The 25,627-nt window shown below is 55.9% G+C and overlaps 3 protein-coding genes and 1 long non-coding RNA gene across 10 annotated transcripts; 3 read left to right on the forward strand and 1 right to left on the reverse strand.

Annotated features, from left to right (window-relative positions):
- Window positions 1–105: 105 nt before the first annotated feature.
- On the reverse strand, window positions 106–10,162 carry BAD (BCL2 associated agonist of cell death). The gene is made up of 4 exons (XM_012777933.3): window positions 10,065–10,162; window positions 9,618–9,812; window positions 1,442–1,632; window positions 106–597 (listed from the first exon to the last, which is right to left on the reverse strand). The coding sequence occupies exons 2-4, from the start codon at window positions 9,802–9,804 to the stop codon at window positions 472–474; spliced, it is 504 nt and encodes a 167-aa protein (XP_012633387.1). The 5' UTR covers window positions 9,805–9,812; window positions 10,065–10,162; the 3' UTR covers window positions 106–471.
- LOC105878475 (uncharacterized) lies at window positions 594–2,663 on the forward strand. Its single transcript, XR_012918910.1, has 2 exons — window positions 594–1,268; window positions 2,281–2,663. It is a non-coding gene; the product is annotated as an uncharacterized LOC105878475 (long non-coding RNA).
- Window positions 10,163–10,267: 105 nt separating the features above from the next.
- On the forward strand, window positions 10,268–14,892 carry GPR137 (G protein-coupled receptor 137). Of its 7 annotated transcripts, none has more exons than XM_012777911.3 (8): window positions 10,268–10,347; window positions 11,910–12,281; window positions 12,361–12,410; window positions 13,144–13,369; window positions 13,490–13,639; window positions 13,766–13,894; window positions 14,025–14,143; window positions 14,436–14,892. In XM_012777911.3, exons 2-8 carry the CDS (start codon window positions 11,925–11,927, stop codon window positions 14,593–14,595), a joined length of 1,191 nt encoding a protein of 396 aa, XP_012633365.1. In that variant the 5' UTR covers window positions 10,268–10,347; window positions 11,910–11,924; the 3' UTR covers window positions 14,596–14,892. The 7 variants fall into 7 exon arrangements, with proteins under 7 accessions (XP_012633365.1, XP_012633368.1, XP_012633369.1 ...); XM_012777914.3 differs by lacking the exon at window positions 10,268–10,347 and adding an exon at window positions 10,354–10,804 and having other exon boundaries at window positions 11,882–12,281; XM_012777915.3 differs by lacking the exon at window positions 10,268–10,347 and adding an exon at window positions 10,354–10,804.
- Window positions 14,893–18,074: 3,182 nt separating this feature from the next.
- On the forward strand, window positions 18,075–25,352 carry KCNK4 (potassium two pore domain channel subfamily K member 4). Its single transcript, XM_012777941.3, has 6 exons — window positions 18,075–18,489; window positions 22,193–22,316; window positions 22,443–22,603; window positions 22,793–22,979; window positions 23,545–23,684; window positions 24,385–25,352. The coding sequence occupies exons 1-6, from the start codon at window positions 18,301–18,303 to the stop codon at window positions 24,763–24,765; spliced, it is 1,182 nt and encodes a 393-aa protein (XP_012633395.1). The 5' UTR covers window positions 18,075–18,300; the 3' UTR covers window positions 24,766–25,352.
- Window positions 25,353–25,627: the final 275 nt, after the last annotated feature.

The raw sequence follows: 25,627 nt of genomic DNA on the forward strand, positions 1-25,627 counted from the left end.
GTGCCACTCAGAAAGAGCCTGTTGCCCTCATGCGTAAAACGGAGTTATCTTTGGAAACTATCCTCGATCGCGCTACCCACGCGAAGGATAAAGAAGACTCGGCGGCACAGACGCGGGCTTTATTAGCACGTTTGCCCGCGAGCCCGCGGTGCACCGCGCAGGAACGGGCTCTGGCGACGCAACGGTTAACCCCAGCTCGCGACTTGGCGCAGGCGCCTCGGGGCAGCGCTGCAGGGCGGGACCACGGAGACACTTCCGGCGGCAACAGGCAACAAAACTTCCGATGGGGCCGAACCGTCCGTGGCTCTCGCACGCACCGGAAGGGAATCTGGGTCAGACAACCTCCCTCCGAAAGAGACAGCGCGGATCCTCTTTGCATAAAGCTTGAGCAGAAAAGACTTCCGCCCATACCCAAGATGGCCGCCAAATGCGACGGGAGCGGGCAGAGTTTCGGGATTGTGGCACGGAAGGTCACTGGGAGGGGGCGGAGCCTCCCCTGCCCACGTTCCGATCCCACCAGGACTGAATGACGCGAGTCCAGCTGGAGCTCTGCCGTATCTGTGTCGCTGTGCCCGCGCTCTTCGGGCGAGGAAGTCCCTTTGGGGTGGGAGGGGGAAAAGGGTTAATTGCGTTAGATTACCAGGGCGGCTAGAGCCCGGCCCCACCTGTGATGTCCCAGCATGCCTCACATGTGTGGTCAGGGAAGCGCGACAGGACGCTTGGGCCTTCATGAATGGGGACTGGTTAGAGCCCAGGAACTCCGAACTGGGGACGAAGAGAGAAGACACCTAGGGCCCTACATGGAAGCACCAGAGCCGCAAACCCAGCACCCGATTCAGGAATTAAGGAACTGGCTCCCGAATCGGGGCTAAAAAGCCCAGATGCCCGCACAGGGCTGGGCCAAGACAACAAATACCAGCATGCCTCGCGCTCCAAGAATTTGGGAAACCCGGAGGCTTTGGCTTGGAGCGGGAGCTGGACTACACTCCCGGCATGGCCTGGGACATGAATAAAACAGGCGGAGGGGGTGGTGCGTCCTGGGACACAGACGGGACAAGCTGGTGCGGCGGGAGGAGGGTCTGAAACTACAGGTCCCCGCACGTCCTGGGACACAGACGGGACAGGCTGGTGCGGCGGGAGGAGGGTCTGAAACTACAGGTCCCCGCACGCCCTGGGACACAGACGGGACAAGAAGGAGAGTCTGAAACTACAGGTCCCCGTATGCCCTGGGACACAGACGGGACAAGAAGGAGAGTCTGAAACTACAGGTCCCCGTATGCCCTGGGACACAGACGGGAGAAGCCAGGGAAGCGGGGTGGAGCCTGAAACTACCGATCCCGGCATGCTCTGGGACTCGGAAGAAACAGGCCAGTGGGAGGGGAAGGGTCGTGGCACACGGAAGGGACAGACCGATGGGAAGAGGCCTAGAACCGACTCTTACCTTGAAGGAGTCCTCGAACTCGTCGCTCATCCTCCGGAGCTCGCGGCCATAGCGCTGTGCAGCCCAGAGGTTGGGGGGCGCCGAGCGTGAGCGGCCCCGGAAGGGGCTGGGTTCCTCCTCCATCCCTTCATCCTCCTCTGCCCCCGCGGGGTACGAGCTGTGGCGGCTCCGGGTCTCCACAGGCCCAGCTCCTGCAGAGAGGGTCGGGGTTGGTGGGCGACACGACTTTCAGCTCCTCTGCGCCGCCAGCCCGCTAATGTCTTCGTAGGCACTTCACAGTCTAACTCTCAGAGCTCCAGTTCACAAATATACAAATCGAGGGAAGTTCAGGGGTCTTTTGTGAAAATTCAAATTAATTAACTTATTAATTCTACAAATCCTTATTGAATGCCAATAATCGATAAGGCCCTTAGAGTATAAAATGAACTTCTACCGTGCCTGGCAGAAAATAAAGGCATAAGAAATAGCGACTGTAATTAATTGTGCAAGACCGCCATGGAGCCTCCCAGCAAGCCCTGGGTGGGTAACTATTTCATCTTCATTCTACAGAAGTAACCAATTCTCTGGATAGGGAGGTGTCCTGCCCCAGCATGCAGGACTAAACAGCTCTGCAAGGGACCTGCAGGGGCCCCAGGAAAACAACCACCTATCAGTTTACATGTCTGCATCCCCTACAGAACCTGCTTTTGAGAAAATGTCTGGAATTGTCTGTTAATTTCTTTCTTTCTTTTTTTTTTTTTTGTCTGTTGACTTTTTTAGGTAACATTTATGGAGCACTTATGTGTTAGGCCTTGATAGTTCCTCTTTATCATCTCACCCACTCTGCCTCCACTTTACAGAAGAGAAGACAGGCGTATTTGACTTGCTCAGGGTCACACAGTTTTGAGGGCCTGAAGCTGGAAGTCCCTAGAAGTTTGGTGGAATCCAGAGTCCAGCAACGATCCCTTGAGCTATGCATCTCTTCCCACACTTCCACTCTGACTAGCCCTTACTCCCAGTGGCTGTATAAAAGGTCGAATAAAATAAAACAGAGTTTGAAAGTGCTTTGTAGGCTGGGCGTGGTGGCTCACACCGCCTGTAATTCTAGAACTCTGAGGCCGAGGCGGGAGGATCCTTTGAGCTCAGGAGTTGGAGACTAGACTGAGCAAGAGTGAGACCTCATCTCTACTAAAAAAATAGAAATTAGCTGGACAGCTAAAATATATATATATATATATATATATATATATATATATATACACACAAAAAAAATTAGCCAGGCATGGTGGTGCATGCCTGTAGTCCCAGCTACTTGGGAGGCTGAGGCAGGAGGATCACTTGAGCCAGGAGTTTGAGGTTGCTGTGAGCTAGGCTGACACCATGGCACTCTAGCGTGGGGAACAGAGTGAGACTCTGTCTCAAAAAAAAAAAAAAAAAAGTGCTTTGTAGGCTGCAAGTGCCCTATGGGTATTATTTAGAGGCACCTGTACTGTGGTCTATTTTATCTGTGTACCATCCTGGACTCCTGCCAACTGTACCCAGACCAAAGACCTAGAACCACTCCCAGAAGCAGATAGCCAGAGCTAAGTAAGAGAGATAGGCAGGAGGACATGCTCAGCGTTCACAGCAAGGTGTGTCTGTCAGGGAAGACTTTGGAGGAGGTAAGATACAGGCCAGGAACTGAATCTGGGGATAACAAACAGAGTCTCCTCCTCCATGAAAGGACCTTCGGCAGAGCACTGCGGGCCAGTGACTGAGAAGCCAGGAAGGGAACAAGAGAACTCACAAGGCCTAGGCTAAGAGTATGTGATCAGAGTGCCTGGCTGTTCTGAGCTTTGCCAAAGCCCAGACTCATCCTGAGGTCAGGCAAGGAAGGTGGGGACACCTCAAGACCCTGGAGGAGCAGGGTGGGTGTGGGGAGTCAGGCTAGGGGTGCAGGCTAGAGAGCCAAGAATAGATAAAGCCCTGATGGGAATGGGCCTGTCTCAGAACACTTTGCAGTCCTGTGGGGCTTGGACAGTGGAGCAGGCAGGGGTCAGCAGCTAGGTGGGCCCATTCTCCAACCCCCTGGAGGCATCAGTGTCTTCTGTGAAATAGGGGTAGTTGTCCATCTCCCAGGACCACCACGATAACAAGTGAGACCAGGAGAGCACTCTTTCACATCCTGGGACCTCTCAACTTCCCAGGGAGGTGGATACCAAGTTCTCCCTATTTTATAGATGGGGAAACTGAGGCACCCTGAGGCTAGAAACTTGCCTGAGGTCACATAGCTGGTATACCCTGCCTGGCTACCTAAGTGCTCAGGAAATAGCAGCTGTTCTTCTCTACTAGTTCTCAGTAGGACCACAGGACCACCACAGTTGACAGACACAAGGCCCACAGTGAGTGACCCGCAGGTGGACATTTGGTCTGAGCGACACCCCCTGACGCAGGAATCAGAACAAGTAGAAGAGTACTGGCCAGGTCAGGTTGGAGGCGCTCCCGTGTGTTTATTTGTTCAGTCTTCACCACACCCTATCAGGGAGGTTCATCATGGTCACCCTCTTACAGAGGAGGAAACTAAGGCAGAAAGGGTAACTTGCCCAAGGTCACAGGGCTAGTAGATAGATGATTGAACTGGGATCCAAGCCCAACCAATCTGGCTCCAGGGGTTTCGTACTTTACCCTCCCACTCTAGGCTCCCTCCAGCTGCCCCACTGGGGGGCCTAGGCTAAGGAACACACCCTTGGGCCTCCTGCTAGTGTGGGCTCTGCTAAGAGCCCCTCCTGTGGGGTGGAGCATTCTTACCAAAGCCATGGATTTAGCAATGCTAAACTAGCCATCATTGAAATGACATCCATTTGTGTTAAACTGAATTTTAAAAAGTATTCTTCTATTTACTGGAAAATACCAGAGAGTGGTATTTTGCAACCTCAAACTCCTGGGCTCAAACAATCCGCCTGCCTCGGGCTCCCAGAGTGCTAGGATTATAGGCGTGAGCCACCGCGCTCGGCCAAGCTTTAAGTTCTTTACCCACTGGCTTCCAGGTGAGTGGATGGGGCTGAACATGTCTGTTTATGCTTCCATGAGCATCCTTGCACACTTAATTAAAAATGCGGTGTTCTAGCCGTTCGAAGCACTAAGGCTATGCCAGCAGGCAGGGCTTGGTTTGTATCCTTCCTCTACTACATGTAGGCTACACAAACTCTGCTGGCAGATCATCAGGGCGGCCTATGCTACCAAGGCCCCAGCAGGCATTCACTGCCTGTCAGCTTCTAGAGCCTGCAGACCTCGCCTCCTGCAGGTTTCAGTACACAAGCCCCGTGTCAGGCCAGTAAAGAACATACCCCACCTTGCTCAGAGCTGATGAAATCAGAAAACACTCTGGCTGGGTGCGTTGCTCCCACCTGTAATCCTAGAACTTTGGGAGGATCACTTGAGGCCAGGAGCTCGAGACCAGGCTGGGCAACATAGTGAAAGCCTATCTCTACAAAAAAGTTTTAAGGCCGGGCACAGTGGCTCATGCCTATAATCCTAGCAATCTGGGAGGCCAAGGCGGGCAAGGCCGAGGTGGGCAGATTGCTTGAGGTCAGGAGTTTGAAACCAGCCTGAGCAAGAACAAGACCCCCGTCTCTACTATAAATAGAAAGAAATTAATTGGCCAACTAATATATATAGAAAAAAATTAGCCAGGCATGGCGGCACATGCCTGTAGTCCCGCTACTTGGGAGGCTGAAACGGCAGGATTGCTTGAGCCCAGGAGTTTGAGGTTGCTGTGAGCTAGGCTGACGCCATGGCACTCACTCTAGGCTGGGCAACAAAGCGAGACTGTGCCTCAGGAAAAAAAAAAAAAAAAAAAAGTTTTAAAAATTAGAGTTCATTTTGCTCAGTGATTGAAATAAAAAAAAAAAAAAAAAATTAGAGTTCATGACCAGCCTGGGTAAGAACAAGACCCCATCTCTACTAAAAATAGAAATAAATTAATTGGCCAACTAAAAATATATTGAAAACATTAGCCGGGCATGGGGGCACATGCCTGTAGTTCCAGCTACTTGGGAGGCTGAAGCAGCAGGATTGCCTGAGCCCAGGAGTTTGAGGTTGCTGTGAGCTAGGCTGACGCCACGGCACTCTAGCTTGGGCAAGAGAGTGAGACTCTGTCTCAGGAAAAAAAAAAAATTAGGCATGTTGGCATGCACTGGTAGTCTCAGCTACTTGGGAAGCTGAGGTAGGAGAATCGCTTGAGCCCAAGTGTTGGAGGTTACAGTAAGCTATGATCATTCCATTGCACTCCAGCCTGGAAGATAGAGTGAGACCCTGTCTCTAAAAACCTCTAAAACAGGGGCTGGAAAATATTTTTGTTTTTTGTAAAAGGCTAGATAGTAAACATTTTAGGTTCAGGGGCCACACATGTGTGTGACAACTACTCAACTTTGTGGTCATAGCTTGAAAGAAGCCATAAACAATATGTAAATGAACACACTGTATTTAGTGTTCCACTAACACTTTATTTAGGGACACTGAAATTTGAATTTCATGTGTTACAAAATATTGTTCTTTTGATTTTTTTTTTTTTTTTGAGACAGGGTCTCACTTTGTTGCCCAGGCTAGAGTGAGTGAGTGCCGTGGCGTCAGCCTAGCTCACAGCAACCTCAAACTCCTGGGCTCGAGCGATCCCCCTGCCTCAGCCTCCCGAGTAGCTGGGACTACAGGCATGCGCCACCATGCCTGGCTAATTTTTTCTCCATATATATATTAGTTGGCCAATTAATTGCTTTCTGTTTATAGTAGAGACGGGGTCTCGCTCTTGCTCAGGCTGGTTTTGAACTCCTGATCTCGCGCAATCTGTTCTTTTCATTTTTACCAACCATTTTCTTTTTCTTTTTTGAAAAGAAAAAGAGTTGCCTACAGGACGGGCACTCGCCATCATGGCTGGCTAATTGTTCTATCTCTCACTGGTCTTAAACTCTTGGCTTCAATTGATCCTCCCACTTTGACCTCCCAGAAGTACAGGGATTATAGGTGTGAGCCACCACACCCGGCCTCAATCATTTAAAAATATAAAACCATTCTTAGCTCCTGGGCTGTACAAAAACAGAGGGATCTAGCCTGCGGCATAGTTTGCCAACTTTTGCTCTAAAACCCAACTATGCGTGTCCTTCCTCTACCTTAAACCTTCAATGGAACCGGGCGCGGTGGCTCACGCCTGTAATCCTAGCTCTTGGGAGGCTGAGGCGGGCGGATTGCTCAAGGTCAGGAGTTCAAAACCAGCCTGAGCAAGAGCGAGACCCCGTCTCTACTATAAATACAAAGAAATTAATTGGCCAACTGATATATATATAAAAAATTAGCCGGGCATGGTGGCGCATGCCTGTAGTCCCAGCTACTCGGGAGGCTGAGGCAGGAGGATGGCTTGAGCCCAGGAGTTTGAGGTTGCTGTGAGCTAGGCTGACGCCACGGCACTCACTCTAGCCTGGGCAACAAAGCGAGACTCTGTCTCAAAAAAAAAAAAAAAAAAAAAAAAAAAAACCTTCAATGGTTCCCTATTTGCTTACAAGATAAAGTCCAAACCCTTGGTGTGGGCTTCAAGGCCCTAATGTTTCCATTCTAACCTGTATTTCACTTGTCCACCATCAGGGGAGCACTGGATATTCATGTCTCTACTCCCACTGGATGATTGGCCCCTAGGAGCTGAGCGTGAGCACCTCCAGGTCTGCTCAGAGCCTGGGCCAACTCATAGTAACAATAATAACGACCATAGTAGCAGTAAGAATAGCAAACACACACCTCTTCCTCTGTGCCAGGCACTGTTTCTAAGCACTTTTCCTATATTAACTCATCAGGTCCTCACTATAACCCTGTGAGATGGGACTACTTCTATTCTCATTTTACAAATAAACAAACTAAGGCAGATTAAATTAATTAACCTGCTCAAGTTCAACTTGCTCATAAAGGGCAGAGCTGCCTTTGAACCCTGCAGTCTGGCCCACCAAGAGTCCTTTTCCCCTTTCCACCACCCATGCCCATCCTAGGCACTGGGCTGCAGTTCCTGCCCTCGAGACACTTACAGTCCAGCAGGGAGTATGGTGGCAGGGAGTATGAAGAGAGAGTGGCCCTGCCCACATAGGGGGCAGAGGCCCTGCGGCTCTGGCAAGTCATTGGCACTTGCAGACCTTTTACAGGAAATCACTTGCTTTTGAGATATGTTACTCCTGTCCTCTGCAGCTCTGTCCGCCACCACTCCTGTTTTTGGCACAAGACCTGAGCGGTCCTCCACCTCCTAGCCTTTCTGTGCCTTCCCCTCAGATTCTCGTTCCCATGGCCACAACCTAGACCTTGTCACCACCAAATAACTCCCACAGGCTGACCACTGCCTCCTACCTGTCCAGATTGCCCCCCTCAATACGCCAACTCCCATGATGCCACGGATTCCCATGGCCTGCTGCTCTCCTCACGCCTGGCCAGCCTGCACCCCACACTGCCCCCCGCCCTCCCACACCCCCTCCAGCCCCGGCCCCACACTGGGTTGAGACAAGCACGGCCCTGGTGGACTCCACCTCCCTGCCTGCTCCCACCAGGACCCTACTGGAAATCCCACCTAGATGCCTAAAAGGCACCTCTAGCCTGACATGGCCCAAATGGGGTTCTGGATCTTCCCCCAGCCCTCAGTGTTCCATCTGTTAAGGACATGCTCATCCTTCAGGGCGCTCAGGCTGGACTCCTCTCTCCCTCGCACCCCACATCCAGTCGGCCGGCAAGTCCTGCCAGGCCTCCCGGCATACTCAGCCCAGCGTCCAGCTCCTTCGCAATACCTCGTGATTCTCTGCGTGCCTAAGTCAAACCATGCCGCCTCTGCTCAAAGCCTTCCCTGCTATTCACTCAAAGCTAGAGCCAAAGTCCTTATAATGATACTCAACTTCAGGTCCCCAACTACCCTTCCCCTTCTCCCCTAGGCCCACACTAGCCTGGAGTGGGTGTTGCCCCAGGGCTTTGCATTTGCCCTTTGCCTGAACTCTTCCGGTTCCGGTACCGGTACCAGAGTGGCCCTGCTTCCCCTCTGTCTTGGCTCCAGTGTTGCTTTTTGCCAAGGCTGGCCATGGCCACCTCGGTTAAGATCGCTCCCCAGCCCCCACCACTCTGGATTCTCTGTACCGTCTAGCCCACCGCCCTAGCGCATGTCACCTTTTGCCACATTATAGAATGTACTTTTGTTTGTTTGCTCCTGGCCCGTCTCCCCCACTCACTAGAAGGTAAGCTCCACAGGGGCAAGGATTCTTGACTCCTTTCAGCCCACAGCAAATTACAAGGACTCACTGTGTGGAGACAGTGAGTGCCAGGTGGGTTGGAATAGCCAGGTGGCAGGGAGAACAGGTAGGGGTTGTAAGCAGAGAAACAGCAAGTGCAAGATCTGGAAGGTAAAGCTGGGTGGTCCAGGCTTCGAGAGCAGAGTGTGTAAGGGAAGGATGGGTAAGCCTTCCTACTCCTGAAAATGGGGAGGGGAGTCACTTAAGCTTCAGTGGTCAAATGACATGACCTGATTTTTGTTCTCAGAAGATCTCTGTGGTTGTTCCAGGTGCCAAGGCTGTTGCTGGGCATGGGGGAGGTGGATACTGCTTAGAAATGGCCACTGTCTTTTCATGCCCTTCCATGTTGGTGCCTATGCCTCCTCCCTCCCCCCCCCACAATGGGCCTGTGGCCTTGGGGGGTTGTCTGCCCCTTAGGGTAATCTGCTCCTGGAAACTGAGCAAGGACAGCCCTGATGTGGGTGTAAGCCACAGGGTGAGAAAGAACACACCCAGGAGCTGGAAGGCCCAATCCCAGGGAACGTATGTAGCTTGGGACAGGCAGGGCACCAAGGACTCTTCCAGCCCTGCCTCCTAAGAAAGGCAATGCCAAGCAAGTGTGACCTTAGGCAAGTCACTTTTCCTTTCTGGATCACTGCCTGTCTCTAATTTCTGACCTGGCCCCACAATAACAGCTAGTTTTTTTGAGCACTTACCAGGCACCAGCTCTATAATCAAGTGCTTCCTATATATTCCTGCTAATTAACTCAAAAGTCCTGTAACGGTGGTGAGTAATTGCTCTGCTTTACAGGAAAGGAGATAGAGGCTCAGAGAGGTTAGGTGCTTGCCCAAAGCCGTCACTGGGTGTGGATGCAGCTGAGGTGGAGGGAGCTAATGGGCTGGGGATAAGGTGGCCAGGCAGGTTGGCGGGTACTTACCTCCATGGTGGCTGCTGCTGCTGGGCTGCCCCTGCTGGTGACTGGCGTCCCCCAGGAAGCTTGGAGCTGTGCAGGGATGCTTGCTGGGGCCTGGGGGCAGGTCCCCTGAGGGGCTGGGGCCCAGGCCCCTATCTGCAGAGCTGGAGTCTTCCTGCTCACTTGGCTCAAACTCTGGGATCTGGAACATGCTCTGGGCTGTGCGGACAAGACGGTAGGTAGTTCAGGGCACACCGGGGGCAAACGGCGGCCGTCCGAGGCAGAGGCAGGTGTCCCTGGTTCCCTCTCCCACCCTAGCGCTCCCAGGCCCTCATCTGTTTGCTGAGTCTGGCCCAGTAGGGAACTCAGGTTCTCCGCCCAGAACCTAAATATCCCCTCAGAACCCTTGGGCTATGGGGAAGACCCAGGCCCCGGCCCGCCCCGCCGATGGTGACGGCACCCAGGTCTCACCCCAAGCCCGATCTCGAGGCCCCGACCCGGGCCCTCCGCCTCCCTCCGGTGCTGAGGGCGCCCAGCCCTAGTTACCTGGGTAACGGGAACTGTCATCGATCCGGCCCAATCAGCTCTCGAAATGTCACTCGGGTTGGCCCGGAGGCGGGGCCGCCCCAGGCCCGGCCCGCCCTCGCCGGCCGCCCGACCTACTCCGCGCCCACCGCCTTGCTCCTCTGTCCCTCCCTCATCTCCCGCGGCTCAGCTCTCAGCTTCCTCACGCCTTGGGCGTGTGTGGGGGCAGGTGAGGGTTTCTCAAGGGTCCCCGTTTGGAACCTGGCTCGCTTCTTCTGTCAAGTCCTTCGGCCTTAGTTTCCCCGCCTGTAAAATGGGGATTATGACACCTCCCTCGTGAGCTAGTGAAAACTTTGTAAAAGGAGTGACTACTGTGGGTGAAAGCACTTTGCAGAGCCGCAGCTGAAGCTCAGCCGACGGATACAATTATTGTTGTTATTGTTACTGCTCCGCCTGGGCCGGGTGACCCGGTCGGGAAGTCCCGCTTCCTCCTCCTCCCCGAGGTGGAGGCTTTGCGCCGCCCGCACCAGGGACATCTCCCCGCGCCATCTCGGGGCACTGGAGATAAGAAAGGAGGCTCCTCCCTGGCGTAGCATGACCGCCAGGCGAGGGAGAAGGGACGGGGGCCCCTGCGAGGGCGGACCGTAGCACTCGCGGGGCTTGGCGCCGGCGGGCGGCGAGCTCAGGTGAGCGGGAGAGGCGGGGGACGCGCCCGGGGACTCGGCCGCGGGTTAAGGCCCAGGGGGCGGGGCCCGGAGACCATCTTGGCTATGGGCGGAAGTTTCCTTCAGAGACTAAGCGAGGGGAAGTCGTTGCCGCCCCCAGCCGGGCGACGCGATCCCGATTCGGGGATGGGGGAGAGAAGCGTGGGAACTGGCGGCCTCCGGAACAAGCGAGGGCCGGTGGCCCAGAGGTGGGCACAGCCCACCCTGTCGCCGGCAGGCTGCGGCACGGCCCCGGCAACTCGGCCACTTGCCGCCTCGCGTAACACTGGGCGCCCGCCGGCGGCGCAGCTCGCGCCAATTCTCGAACAGCCCCACGCCGGGTGCGGCGCTGGGCTGCGGAGCCAGACCGGCCCCTGCGCAATTTGCGTAGCGAACCGCACCCGCGCAGGCGCAGGAGGGGGCGGAGCAGCGGGAGCAGCGGGAGCCGGGGAGCCGGAGCCCCGGTCCCGGCGGCCGGAGCCGGCTCCCCCAGCTGTGGCCTGAGGACCAGGCATCGGCCTCCTCTTGCCTCTTGCGGCTGGAGAGTGGATGCGGTGGGGGTAGGGTGGGGTCGGCGTCCGCAATCCCGAGGACAGAAGGCAGAGGCTCCCCATCCGGATTATTGGAGGGGAGAGAGCCCCCCTGCTTGAGGAGGGGGAGAGCAGGGCGTTGGGCGCCCCCCGCTGGGGCCGCTGCCCTAAGCTTACGGGCATCGGTGGGCTCTCCCCCTCCTGCCAGGACGACACGAGCGATCAAGGCCACAGATTCCTCTCCTTTGGCCTCTGCACCCTCCCCACCCCTGGTTCTGGGGTCGGCCCATAGAGGAGACACTCCCCAACTCCCACCCTGTCTGCCCGGGAGAGGAGAAACTGCCCTTCCACTCCTCTGAGTGAAGGGCCAGAGGCCCAGGCTGCCCGTGCTCCCCAAGGGCAAGGGTCTCTCTCTGTGGAGGAGGAGGGGCCTGGCAGCCACAACTTCTTTCCTTGTGAGCTCCCCATCTCTGTCTCTGCACCGTGCAATTCCCACCCCTCAGTATTTATTTTCCTGGCACCCTGCCAGCCCCTCCATCTCTGTCTCCGGGATTCAGGCCTCCCTTCCTGACATGGAGAGTAACCTGTCTGGCCTGGTGCCTGCTGCCGGGTTGGTGCCTGCGCTGCCGCCTGCGGTGACCCTGGGGCTGACCGCGGCCTACACCACCCTGTACGCCCTGCTCTTCTTCTCGGTCTATGCCCAGCTGTGGCTGGTGCTCCTGTATGGGCACAAGCGTCTCAGCTATCAGACGGTGTTCCTGGCACTCTGTCTGCTCTGGGCTGCCTTGCGTACCACCCTCTTCTCCTTCTACTTCCGAGATACTTCCCGAGCCAACCGCCTGGGGCCCTTGCCCTTTTGGCTTCTTTACTGCTGCCCTGTCTGCCTGCAGTTCTTCACCCTGACGCTTATGAACCTCTACTTTGCCCAGGTAACCGTGGTAATGGGTAGGGGGGTGGGGGCGGCAAGCTCCAAAGACCCAAGGGAGTCATGGGCATCTCTGCTCCTAGGTGGTGTTCAAGGCCAAGGCGAAGCGTCGGCCGGAGATGAGCCGAGGCTTGTAAGTACTCGGGATAATGATGGGCTCAGCCCCCAGGTCAGGGGCAGGGAGCAGCCCTGTGGAGATGTCCCTTCCGGTCTCAGGGGTGAGGCAAGAACAACCCAGGGGATATTTGTGGAAAAGGTTGGAAAAGTTAGAGCACCTGCTGCAGATGGCTCAGCAGAGGCGTTGCATGTATGAAGGGCAACGATAATAGCAGGAGTCATGACACTGTGAGGGGAGAGGGCACTAGTGTCATCCATGATGGAGAAACAGCTGGAGGCTCCAGCCCATGGAAGCTCCAAAGCCAAACTGCACTTCTGGGTGACCTAGGGGAGCAATACCCTTGTCATTGACACAGTGTCTTACAGTTTATAAAGAGCTTTCACAAACAGTTTTCATTTTTGCAATTTACCTGAGAGGCTGTTATATTATCCTCACTTGAGAGGTGAAGAAACTGAGGCCTGGCAAGGTAAAGCAACATGTTCAAGGTCACAGAGCTGGCAGGAGGCAAAGCCAGGGCTAAAACCCAGATTTCTGACTCCCAATTTGGTGCTCTTTTCAAAGTACCACAGCTGTCAGTCACTTTCTGACCTCTTTGGGCCTCAGTTTCCCCATCTGTAAGATTGGAGGAACAGAGTTCAGACTGGATAGTCTGAGTTCTGATTGGCACCGGCTCTCCTGGGAGAGGTGGGGTGGTTGGCGGGTGCTAGGGGCAGTCAGTGTCTGGGGCTGACTGTGCTGTGGGCTCTAGGTTGGCTGTCCGAGGGGCCTTCGTGGGGGCCTCGCTGCTCTTTCTGCTGGTGAATGTGCTGTGTGCTGTGCTCTCCCGCCGGCGCAGGGCACAGCCCTGGGCCCTACTGCTGGTTCGAGTCCTGGTGAGCGACTCCCTCTTCGTCATCTGCGCACTCTCTCTTGCCGCCTGCCTCTGCCTTGTGGCCCGGCGGGCCCCCTCCACTAGCATCTACCTGGAAGCCAAGGTAGGGCCACAAGCCCTGATGCCCAGGTGTCCTTTGGGAGCTTTGGGCATCGGTCTTCAGGGCATAGAGGAAGCTGGGAGCTTTCCTTCCTTGAGGATCCTCTGTTGTCATCTGCACCAGGGGACCAGTGTGTGCCAGGCAGCTGCAATGGGTGGTGCCATGGTCCTGCTTTATGCCAGCCGGGCCTGCTACAACCTGGCAGCCCTGGCCTTGGCCCCCCGGAGCCGGCTGGATGCTTTCGATTACGACTGGTACAATGTATCTGACCAGGTGGGCATTTGGCGTGTCTCCTACCCCCTTAGTAGCCATGATGCCTAGCCCCCAGCTGGCCTGGGTCCTGTCCACGTGCCCCATTAGCATGACTGCAGACTGGCACAAGCCCCTGCCTTCCCACAGGCGGACCTGGTAAATGACCTGGGGAACAAAGGCTACTTGGTGTTTGGCCTCATCCTCTTCGTGTGGGAGCTGCTGCCTACCACCCTGCTGGTGGGCTTCTTCCGGGTGCACCGGCCCCCACAGGACCTGGTGAGGGCCTCCACCCTCCTCTGTGGGGCCGGTGGAGAGGGGTGGACACTGGGAACCTGGTCTAGGGTCTGGATTGTGGGAGCCCAGTGGGGGGCAGGAGAAAGCACCGATGGCAGCTTCCTCCCCCCAGAGCACCAGCCGCATCCTCAATGGGCAGGTCTTTGGCTCCCGTTCCTACTTCTTCGACCGGGCTGGGCACTGTGAGGACGAGGGCTGCTCCTGGGAGCACAGCCGGGGCGAGAGCACCAGGTAGGAGCCCTGGCCCCGCCTCAGGACCCCCGGGCCCCTGCCTGGCTCCATGGAGCCATGGGGGACCAAGAGCCAGGTCCTGCTGCCCCCCGCACCCTGTTTCCTCCATGGCCTCCATTTCCCCATCTGTACTAGGGGAGGTCTCCTCTGGCTTCCTAGTGCTAAAGCCCCTACCCCTTGCCCAGATGTCCAGGTCACAGGGGCTCTGTTCTAAGTCTCTCTTCCTCCCCCAACTCTTGGGACTGTGGCTCTGGTCACTGCCACGGGACTGACCCTGTTTCTCTGCCTGCAGCATGTCGGGCAGCCTAGGCTCTGGCAGCTGGTATGGTGCCATCGGGCGCGAGCCGGGCTGGTGTGAGGGCAGCCAGACGAGGACCACTCCTCTGCTCTTCTCCCAGGTGCCGGGACCAGGCGGTCACCACCACAGTCTCTACTCCACCCCACAGACGTGATTCCCCAACCTTTCTCCCGAGTACCCACACCCTAGCCCCCCTCACCCCAGGCCCCTGTGCCAAGTGCATCTGCTGCTTCTTGCCCAGGGTCCTGAGGGACATGGCCGCCCCCTCCTCTGGCCGGCTCCTTGCCGCTCCTGTCGTAGTGAGCTTGTGCCATCCCCCTAGGATGGAGGGCATGGCCCTGGCCGCCAGATGCCCACAGCACCCTGGCATGACCTGCCACCTCCGCTTCCACATCGGAGTCAGCTACCTCTCCTGTGCCTGCCACTTAATAAACAGTGTCTGTGCCCCATGTCCAGTCACCTGTCTATTGGTCATATGCTTTGTGTTTCCTTCCTCTTTGTAGCCTAAGGCTGACCAGACACTGGCCCTTGAAGTGGCTGCTGGTCTGGGCAAGGGCCACTTACCCCTGTCAAAGCTGATGAGCCAAGAGAAGGAGGGACCTGCAGTCTGCCAGGGAAGGGAGACCACACAGGCCCAGAATAGCCCCACTCACTCCAGATCCCTACCCACTCCAGCAGTTTCTACTTTGTCCTTAAGACCTGCTTCATATGTCACCTTGATGAAGTCATCTGCCTCCTGGTCAGGGAATGTGGCCCCTGTCTTGGGTCCCATAGCACCGTGGTTAGGTGGCTATTGTGAGTCTTAACCCCAATGGATTGGGCTTTCTGGAGGCCCTATATCCTTGTCACCACTCTGACCTTGTCTCCAGGAGTCCAGGGTTAGTCAGAGGCCTGCAAAGGAATCGTTGCTGTGACTGATTAGCTCCTATCTCCCTCCCAGGGTGTGGTTTGCCCAGGTGAGCAGGTGGCCACCACGCTGTGTCTGCCTGGTGGTCCTGGGGGCCCCTTCTCCAGCTGCCTCCAATAGCACCATCACTGCCTCTGTTCCTACAGCTCTGGGAGATCTGTCCTGTGCCTGGCTGTCATTTATTACAGGCTCTGTCTCCTGCCCACATAACCTGGCTGTCCCAGCTCCTCAGAGTTCCCTGGACCTAGCACTGAGCCTGCCCTGACACCTTTCACTTGGGATCATCTTGGGCACCCGGCCTGTGGGACCCCTAGAGAAGGCATCACAGAGAATCAGCTTGAAGCTGGGCGATCATTTTTTTTTTTTTTTGAGACAAAGTCTCACTCTGTTGCCTCAGCTAGAGTGTCATGGCATCAACCTAGCTCACAGCAACCTCAAACTCCTGGGCTCAAGCGATCCTCCTGCCTCAGCCTCCTGAGTAGCTAGCACTATAGGCAAGCACCACCATGCCCGGCTAATTTTTTCAATATATTTTTAGTTGGCCAATTGATTTCTATTTTTAGTAGAAATGGGGTCTCCCTCTTGCTCAGGCTGGTTTCGAACTCCTGACCTTGAGCCATCCTCCCGCCTCGGTCTCCCAGAGTGCTAGGATTACAGTTATGAGCCACCTCGCCTGGCCAACCATCATTTTTTGTTGAAAGGAAAATTGCTTGCGTTTGTAGGGCACTGTATTGTGCAAGCCAGGCTCTGTTTTGAACATTTATAAACACTGACCTCTTTAATGCTCAGAACAGCACCCCAAAGTGATGATTAATCATCCCTTTTCTGTAAGTGGGAACAGCGAGACTCCAGAGTTTGGTAACCTGTCCCGGTCCCCTGCTGGTAGGGGTGGTCAGCCTTAAAGCTGAAGCTTAAAATCACCCACCATGAGGGCCAAGGACCCCAGGAGGCAAGGGGGTCTTTGGAGAGATCAGAGATTGTAAAGAAGCGGGTGAGAGCAGGCAAGTGTGGGTTCAGGACCCACCAGGGCTTTGGCTGTTCAGGCAGTGGGAGAGAGAAAGCTGACTCCAGCTCCTTGCTGGGATTGGCAGGCAGCTCTAGCCCAGGCCCCTGGGGCTGACTCCTGGGCACAGAGGTGAGGACCAAAGGCTGGGGATATGGGAGTGGGGACAGGAGGTGCCCCAGCAGTGACTTCCCAGAGCTTGGTTCCATCCCCCACATCTGCCAATTCCAGGTGGCCTCAGTGAGATACTCCCCCAACCCTTGGGGGGCTCCCTTGAGTGCTGAGCCCTAGGGCCAGGCTGTCTCCTGGGGCGGAGATAAGAGGGCCCTTCCCAATCCAGTAATGGGCCTGGGAGATGCCAGGAGATTAGTGTCATGCCTGTCCGAAGAGGTGGGCCAGTTGATGCCCAGGTCGGGGCCATGCCGCTGGCCACACTGGGCTGCAGTCCGGTCAGAGACTAGAAGGTTGCACTCAGCGGCAACCCCTCTCTGGCTCCACTGCCACCCACCGCCCGGGGCCAGCCAGGATTGGGGAGCCGGGGCGGCGGCAGGTAAAGGTTTGAGGGTGGCGCCTGCGGCGAGGGCGCTGAACCGAGGGAGGCGCGGCGATGGGTGGGTTAAACTGGGGAGGAGGGGGGCTCCTGGTGGCGGGAGGGGGGGTCTCAGCCCCAGCGGCCGCCCGCTCCGCCCCTGCCGCCTCCGCGGCCCAGCCGGCACCGGCACCGGCGAGGCCGCGCGGGAGCCCGGGCTGCAGCCGCTGCCGCAGCGGGGCCGACAGTAAGTGCAGGGCGGGCGCAGGGGCTCGGGAAGGACTCCCGGGCAGGGGCCCCCGAGGGGCGACGGACTGGGCGGGGCGCCCACCTCCCGCGTGTGGGCGCGTCGGGGAGTGGTGCCACCGCGTATCCCGCGCCCATCACGCTCCGAGACGTCGGCGTGAGGACAGGGGGAGGCGGCGGGGGCGGCGGGCCTGTGGTCTGGCGTGTGCACCGCCGGCACGCCCATGGGGGTCGGGTGCCTGGAGTCTGCGGGAGCGTGCGGGTGCGGTGCGGTGCGAGCAGGCAGCCTGGGCGGCGCGGCCGGCTGGGGCTGCAGGGTGGAGCGTGGGCGCGCGGGTCTCGGTGGCGGCGCGTGTCGGGGCGTGTGTGCGCGTGGGCGCCGCCGCCCTCTGTCCTGGGGACTGACAGCTGTCACTGCTCTGGCCCTTGACGACCTCCACCCCACTCCTTCCCGGAACCGGGAGTTCTCCCTTCCTCCTCCGGTCCTCGCTTCTGCGCAGCGGCCCGGACCCGCCCCTGGGTTCCTCGAAAGCCCGGCAGGGCGCAGGGGGACCCTGGAGGCTCCGCGTCTGACCTGTCGCGACTAGCCGGGAGCACGGAGAGGAGGCGAGAGGGGAGGGAGAAGCCGCGAGGATGCTGCCACATCCCCAGCCTGCGAGCCGGACCAGCCACCGCGCGTCCCCACCCTAAGCGGTCCGGCCTCGCCTCCTGCTTTCCCTTCGCGCCCCCTCGGCCCCCTCCTTGAGGGCCGGTTCCCCAAGCCCCCTCCGGGCCCCCCACGCTGCCTCGCTGCCCTGCTTCTTCCTAGGCAGGCTCAATCTCTCTCGCCCTCCCACTCGCCTTCCTTTCGCTTTCCGGTGCCCTCTCCTCTTCTCACACCCTGGAGTCCCCAACGGGGCAGGGAGGTTAAGGGGGAGGCCCGAGGTGGAGGGTCTGGGTGTACCCTGGTACCGAGTGTCCAATCAGAGGGCTATGGCGGTCATCTGTGGAAAGCAGGGCTGGGGGCACCAGGGATCTTTGGGCGTGTAGGGGTCCAGGAGGAGGGCGTGGGTGTCAGGCCATCTCATTGACGCCAGCATCCCTGGTTTTGCCCGCAGTGACCACAGCTCCCCAGGAGGCCCCAGCCCGGCCTCTCCAGGCGAGCAGTGGAGTTGGCCAGGCACCGGGCCGCGCCATGCGCAGCACCACGCTACTGGCCCTGCTGGCGCTGGTCTTGCTCTACTTGGTGTCTGGTGCCCTGGTGTTCCAGGCCCTGGAGCAGCCCCACGAGCAGCAGGCCCAGTGGGAGCTGGGGGAGGTCCGAGAGAAGTTCCTGAGGGCCCATCCGTGTGTGAGCGACCAGGAGTTGGGGCTCTTCATCAAGGTGCGTGGGTGGGCCAGAGCCCCTTCAGCAGTCACCCAGGACCCCCTGGTGCTAGCTGCATGCCAGTGAGGCCCTATGCTGGGGTGCTGCTGCTTTCTGACAGGTACCCCTGAGGACAGGGTGCAGCTGGGTGCTGTGGAGCAGAGGCTGGGATCCAGGTCTCTGTATTTTCAGTATGGCAGCCATGGGGCCATTTGTTTTCCTTGCCATGAGGTGGCACAGGACTGTGCCCCTAGAGTGTCTCCTTCAGTGTGTGATGGTGCTTGAATGAAGGAAAAATGAATGAATGAATGGCCGTGGCACATGGGATATGTTACATCTGCACAGGTCTAACTCACAGGTTAACTTGCCAGATCAATTTGGGATGCCCAGTTAACTGTGAATTTCAGCTAAACCACAAATGCCTTTTTAAGCTAAATATGTCTCATGCAATATTTTTATTTGCTAAATCTGGTAACCCTACATACACTGGTTCCTATACTTTTATGGAATCATGATGCCTTAGAAAAGCCCCCAAACACTGTGAACATTCTCCTTCTGTCCTGGAAAAGTGTGCATGTGTACATGTACAGGGGTCCAGGATCCCATAGATGCCAGGTCAGGCACCCCTTTTCCCCAGGACACATGCTTACCCTGAGGGGAAGGAGAGTGGGCTAGTCAGAGACAGGCTTCCCTGAGGCACTTTTGGTCAGCCTTCACCGGGGACTGCAGAAAGTGCTAGAGCTTCAGCTTTCTGGGGTGCAGTCAGGACAGCAGGAGAGCACCTCTGTTGCTTTCTTTGATTTCTAAGTCACTGTCATAAAAAAAATAAGATTTAACTTTAATAAATTAATGTTTATTACTTGATTGAAGAGCACCCCTTGTTCCCTGCCTGTTCTTTGTGGAGGGAGGGGCCAATGGCACGGAAGTCTCAGTGGTCCACCTGATTGCCAAGGTAGCAGGACCCAGGACAGAGATGAGTATGGGGTGGAGCCAGGACACAGGTCACCCAACATTGTCTCCGACACTTTCACAATGCTGGAGGTGGCTCAGAGAGGCCTGCATACAGGGTGTGTCTGGCCTGACCACAGGGCAGAGGGAGGGAAGGAATCTGACCTATTTTATCCTCACAATGGAATAGTTTTTTTCCTAAATAAGAAAAAATGAGAAAAGAAGGGGCAGGACTCAGAAGGATGGGTGACAGCGGCTTTATTTCTCTTCCACAGTAAGATTCAGTCCCTGAATTAGTTGTGCATCAATCGTGCACCTACTGTGTGCTAGGTGGTGTAGTGTTATATGCCATGGGATGGGAATATTGGGGAGGAGCAGATACAGGCTCTGCCCAGGAGAATGTCACATTTAGGTGAGGTGACAGATCTGTGGACAGACAGATCACCATAGGATGCAGTGGAAAGGAAGCTTTCCTTCCTTCTCCGTTAAGCACCTATTATGTGCTGGGCTAGGTGCTGGGGCCAAGAAGAGAGATGCCTTTGGGGAGACCTGGTAATTGAAATGAGCCAGGTGAGAGGGGTAGAGTTTAGGGATTGAGGGCAAGGGACTTCCATGCAGAGGAACAACAAAGCCGTGGAAGCTGGAAAGCTCCGGAGTGTTTTGCAGAACATGGAGTTAGCAGATGCCTAGTCATTTGAAGCAAAAATTAGAACACACAGGATGACAAAGGATTTTTTTCCCTGAGTAGTGAATTTATTGGAAAAAGTGTTGCAGAATACAAATTAAATAATTTTAATCAGATATTTCACTTCTTACCCTTATTAAAAATTATTATGGGAAATGGCCCCGGGCATGGTGGCTCATGCCTGTAATCCTACCACTCTGGGAGGGTGAGGCTGGTGGATTGCTCAAGGTCAGGAGTTCGAAACCAGCCTGAGCAAAAGCAAGACCCCGTTTCTACTAAAAAAATAGAAAGAAATTAATTGGCCAACTAAAAATATATAGAAAAAATTAGCCGGGCATGGTGGTACATGCCTGTAGTCCCAGCTACTCGGGAGGCTGAGGCAGGAGGATCCCTTGAGCCAGGAGTTTGAGGTTGCTGTGAGCTAGGCTGATGCCACAGCACTCTAGCCCAGGCAACAAAATGAGACTCTGTCTCAAAAAAAAAAAAAAAATTATTATGGGAAATGGAATTATCTCAAAAAATCTGTGAGGAAGATTGCTGTAACATGGGGTGCCAAATTGAAGTCCTAGGAGAGAAGACTGGGGAAAGGGAGGTTGGGAGGGGTTTGGAAAAGGGATTGAATGCTGGGCTGGGGAGTTTAGATGCTTTTGCATACAGCAGGGAGCCACACAGGGTTTTGAGTAGTCACTTTAGGAAGATTAATTTGGAGTAGGTCCTGCTAATGAAGTATAGTCAGGAGGAAAGAGGTGGCTTGTGATATTCCCATAGTCAATGGCCTTGTGCCTTGCCTTTGTGTTCCTTGAGGCACAGTTCCTCTGACCTCCTATTACCTAGGGCAAGCACCCTCAAAATACAGACCCTAGCCAGCCTATTTGGGAGACTGAGGCAGGAGGATTGCTTGAGCCCAGGAGTTTGAATCTAGCCTGGGCAACATAGCAAAACCAGATCTCTACAAAAAATAAGAAAAATTAGCTGGGTGTGGTGGTGTGCACCTGTAGTCCCAGCTACTCAGGAGATTGAGGCAGAACGATCGCTTGAGCCCAGGGGTTCAAGGCTGCAGTGAGCTATGATCATGCCACTGCATTCCAGCCTGGGTGACAGAGTGAGATCCTGTCTCTAAAATAATAATAATAATAATAATAATAATAATAAAAACAGGCTGGGCCGGTGGCTCACGCCTGTAATCCTAGCACTCTGGGAGGCTGAGGCAGGAGGATCACTTGAGCCCAGGAGTTTGAGGTTGCTGTGAGCTAGGCTGATGCCACGGCACTCTAGCCCAGGCTACAGAGTGAGACTCTGTCTAAAACAAACAAACAAAAAACAATAAAATACACACCCTGCCATTGAGGGACCTGCAGGCTGGCAAGAGGAGCAAACACACAGACATTTCATTCATTTAATAATACTTATTGAGCACCTACTATGCAGCAGAGGGTTTGGCTTGGACTTCATCGAGACGGTGTGTGTTTGTGTGTGTGTGTGTGTGTGTGAACCTCCTATAATTGGATGCAAAATTTGGTGGTATATGAACCTTCTTGGAGGGAAAGTCCCTAACTTTCATTAGATATTCTAAGGCAAAGGATTCAAACTCAGCTTCCACAGCGGCAATGGGAGTGGCAGGGTCTATGGAAATCACAGGGCATGATCACTGGGTGAAAACTTATTTAACAGACACACAGTGCTTACTTTGTTGGAGTACTTTAACTCTTCACAACAAATCTATGAAGTAGGTGCTATTACCATCATCCACATCTTATAGATGTAGAACCCAGGGCACAGAGCATTAATTTGCCCAAGGTCACATTGCATCAAAATTTCAACCCAGGCGGTCTGGTCCTTGTCAGAAATTAGGGGGCAGATAACTCAACTGTTTCTAAAGCATTGTGGAGATCAAACAAACTTGCCCACAGGTGGATTAGGTCACCTGGTTCCCATCCTCTGTTATAAGGGACTGCCTTCTGGGAGACAGAGGAAAGGGGTGAGCTGAGAGGGGCGGGGAAGGGACCACTCTAGAGACTGGAGGGACAGGGAGCTGACCAGGACAGGAGGGAAGAACTGAGGTTCCTCCTTCTGCACCTTGTCCTGCAGGAGGTGGCTGATGCCCTGGGAGGGGGTGCGAACCCAGAAACCAACTCGACCAGTAACAGCAGCCACTCAACCTGGGACCTGGGCAGCGCCTTCTTTTTCTCAGGGACCATCATCACCACCATCGGTGGGGGAGGGGATGGGGCATGTGGAGGGGGGTAAGGGGCAAGGAGCTTTCTCCAGGGGGCAGGTGCAGGGAGAGGTAGGGGATGCCAGGTAGCCCCTAGACTTCCTGCATCACCCCTCTGCCCAGGCTATGGTAATGTGGCTCTGCGCACAGATGCTGGGCGCCTCTTCTGCATCTTTTATGCACTGGTGGGGATCCCGCTGTTTGGGATCCTGCTGGCAGGGGTCGGGGACCGGCTGGGCTCCTCCCTGCGCCGTGGCATCGGTCACATCGAAGCCATCTTCTTGGTGAGCTGCTCCATGCCCTGCACGCTCTTGTGCTGGGCTCTGGATACCCTTCTCTCTGTCCCTGGCACGTGAGCGCGCGCCCCTACACTGCACTAGCCTCTCCCGCAGGCTCCTGGGGGTGGGAGTGGGGAGTATGGGAGTGGAAGTCGTTGGTGTCTCCTCGGTCCTGCCTACCGCTCCTCCCCGCAGAAGTGGCACGTGCCACCGGAGCTGGTGAGAGTGCTATCAGCGATGCTCTTCCTGCTGATTGGCTGCCTGCTCTTTGTCCTCACGCCTACGTTCGTGTTCTGCTATATGGAGGACTGGAGCAAGCTGGAGGCCATCTACTTTGTCATAGTGACGCTCACTACCGTGGGCTTCGGTGACTATGTGGCTGGTGAGGCTGCCCTTCTTGCACTGCACCTCCCTATCTACTTTCCTTATTCTTGTCCTGGGAGTCTACACTCTCACCTCTCCCTCCAAATTCCATGTGGCCTTTGTACACTTACATGTGATCGCTCCAACCCCTACAGCTATCATGGAACGCACGATTACATTCTTGCACGAATGCTAAAAATTATTATGGGAAATGGCCCCGGGCATGGTGGCTCACGCCTGTAATCCTAGCACTCTGGGAGGGTGAGGCCGGTGGATTGCTCAAGGTCAGGAGTTCGAAACACCTCATGCACTTACATTCTTGCATGACTGCATCTCATGCATGCTCACACATACATAAGTGCACCTCTCACATACGTCATTCTTGTGGGTGAGCACCCCGTCTTGCATGCTCTTATCTTGAACACCTTCAACTAATCACACTCATCTTCCTGCATGCATTCGGACACTCTAGGACCTGGGGAGGGCAGGTCCTCTCAATGAGCTGGTAAGAAGCACAGTGAGACAGTAGCTCACAGGCTTGCCCCACAATCAAATTCTTTCCGCCTTCCTTCGTGGTATCCCAGGCGCTGACCCCAAGCAGGAGTATCCAGCCTACCAGCCGCTGGTGTGGTTCTGGATCCTGCTTGGCCTGGCCTACTTCGCCTCGGTGCTCACCACCATCGGGAACTGGCTGCGAGTAGTGTCCCGCCGCACACAGGCACAGGTATGCGCCCCTGCGTTGGCCCAGTGTGCACTATGGCACTAATGCGCTGGACCCTAGCCCTGGTTGACCAGTCTGTCTCCCTTCCAGAATGTGGGCTCCTCAAGGCAGGGACTGAGTGAGCCCCTCTGGGTATCCCATCGGGAACTGAGTGGTAAGCTCAGATAGGCTGGGGAGTGACTCCATCACCTCCGCCCTTGTGGATAGGGTTGCCAGATTCAGCAAATAAAAATGCAGAAAGCTCAGTTAAATGTGAATTTCAGACAAGCAATGCCTTCTTTTTCTCAGGGACATACTTAAATTTTGGTCGTTGCTTATCTGAAATTCATATTTAATTCGGGACATACTTATGCTGAAATTTTATTGGTTGTTTATCTGAAATTCACACTTAACTGAGCTACCTGTGTTTTGCCACCCTACTTGAAGCGCTCGGCTGATGAACCCGATAAAGGTGCAAGGTCTTGGGGCACCAGAGAGAGCTGAAATAAAACTGAGTATTTCTAGAAAGGACCCTGGAGAAGGGGGCGCTCTGGCGCGGATGGGGGAGAGCCTGCCGCTGGGTGAGGAGTCCTTGTGTCGCCGCCCGCTGAGGCTGGAGGCCACGGAAAACAGAGTCGATGCCTAATTGGTGAAGGGCAGGTTCCTGGGGTTGCAGAGTCGGTCAAGGACCCCTGGTCGAGGGCTGCCTTTCTTCCCCGCGCAGATGGGCGGCCTCACCGCGCAGGCTGCCAGCTGGACCGGCACAGTGACGGCGCGGGTGACCCAGCGAGCTGGTCCCCCCGCACCGCCTCCACAGAAGGAGCGGCCACTCCTGCCTCCACCTCCCTGTCCCGCGCAGCCGGTCGGCAGGCCCCAATCCCCCGCGCCCCCAGAGAAGGTCCAGCCGCCTTCCCCGCCCACGGCCTCGGCCCTGGACTACCCCAGCGAGAACCTGGCCTTCATCGACGAGTCCTCGGACACGCAGAGCGAGCGCAGCTGCGCGCTGCCCCGTGCGCCGCCAGGTCGCCGCCGCCCCAACCCCGCCAGGAAGCCTGCGCGGCCCCGAGGCCCCGGGCGTCCCCGAGAGAAAGGCGTGCCCGTGTAGGGGCGGGATCCCCGGCCCGGGCTTCTCTAAGGGCTTGTTCCTCCTCTCTCCCCGGCATGCTTGGCTTGTTTTACCAAAGAGCCCTCTGTCAATGTGATTGAAACCTGGGGAGGAGGCTACGGGTTGCCACTTTGCTACCCCCTACACCCCCATCCTCGCTCCCATCCATTTCCAGAGCCCCCAAGGCTTTCTGTTTCGCCTCCCTGGCCAGGCCTGTCCCTCACAACACCTCACGAGTGTGCCTCGAAACCTGCATTAATAAACGAAAACAGTCTGCACCGCTGCGGGCGTGAGCGCGAGTGGGTGTTGGAGTGCTTTCCTCGGCCGCCGCCCAGGGGGCACGTCGGGCCTTCCCCGACCCCCAGGCCGCGGGAGTCCTGGCCCTCTCAGCGGTTCCCAGGCCCGCCTCTCTGCCTGGAGGCAACTGGGTAGGGTCCGCCTTCAGAATCATCCAAGATGGGCTGTGTGTCTCCAACCTCAGCAGATACTGGGGGGAGAGGGGGAGGAAGAGAGAATAGCATCATCTAGTGTGGAGGGATGTAGTTTTTTTTTTTCTTTTCTTTTTTGAGACAGAGTCTCACTCTGTTGTCCGGGCTAGAGTGAGTGCCGTGGCGTCAGCCTAGCTCACAGCAACCTCAAACTCCTGGGCTCAAGCGGTCCTCCTGCCTCAGCCTCCCAAGTAGCTGGGACTACAGGCATGCGCCACCATGCCCGGCTAATTTTTCCCATATATATTAGTTGGCCAATTAATTTCTTTCTATTTTTTAGTAGAGATGGGGTCTTGCTCTTGCTCAGGCTGGTTTCGAACTCCTGAGCTCAAACGATCCGCCCACCTCGGCCTCCCAGAGTGCTAGGATTACAG

This window comes from Microcebus murinus, chromosome 4, assembly GCF_040939455.1.
Source record: "Microcebus murinus isolate Inina chromosome 4, M.murinus_Inina_mat1.0, whole genome shotgun sequence".
In the NCBI taxonomy this organism is placed as follows: Eukaryota; Metazoa; Chordata; class Mammalia; order Primates; family Cheirogaleidae; genus Microcebus; species Microcebus murinus.

Excerpts from the sequence above, each read along its gene's own strand:
- GPR137 (XM_012777911.3), top strand. The coding sequence starts at position 11,925 with ATGGAGAGTAACCTGTCTGGCCTGGTGCCTGCTGCCGGGTTGGTGCCT. Across the intron at positions 12,411-13,143 it reads CCGGAGATGAGCCGAGGCTT|GTTGGCTGTCCGAGGGGCCT; the intron begins GTAAGTACTCGG and ends TGTGGGCTCTAG. Across the intron at positions 13,370-13,489 it reads GCATCTACCTGGAAGCCAAG|GGGACCAGTGTGTGCCAGGC; the intron begins GTAGGGCCACAA and ends CATCTGCACCAG.
- BAD (XM_012777933.3), bottom strand. The coding sequence starts at position 9,804 with ATGTTCCAGATCCCAGAGTTTGAGCCAAGTGAGCAGGAAGACTCCAGC. Across the intron at positions 1,633-9,617 it reads CAGCAGCAGCCACCATGGAG|GAGCTGGGCCTGTGGAGACC; the intron begins GTAAGTACCCGC and ends CCCTCTCTGCAG. Across the intron at positions 598-1,441 it reads AGTTCGAGGACTCCTTCAAG|GGACTTCCTCGCCCGAAGAG; the intron begins GTAAGAGTCGGT and ends CCCACCCCAAAG.
- KCNK4 (XM_012777941.3), top strand. The coding sequence starts at position 18,301 with ATGCGCAGCACCACGCTACTGGCCCTGCTGGCGCTGGTCTTGCTCTAC. Across the intron at positions 18,490-22,192 it reads AGTTGGGGCTCTTCATCAAG|GAGGTGGCTGATGCCCTGGG; the intron begins GTGCGTGGGTGG and ends CTTGTCCTGCAG. Across the intron at positions 23,685-24,384 it reads CCCGCCGCACACAGGCACAG|ATGGGCGGCCTCACCGCGCA; the intron begins GTATGCGCCCCT and ends TTCCCCGCGCAG.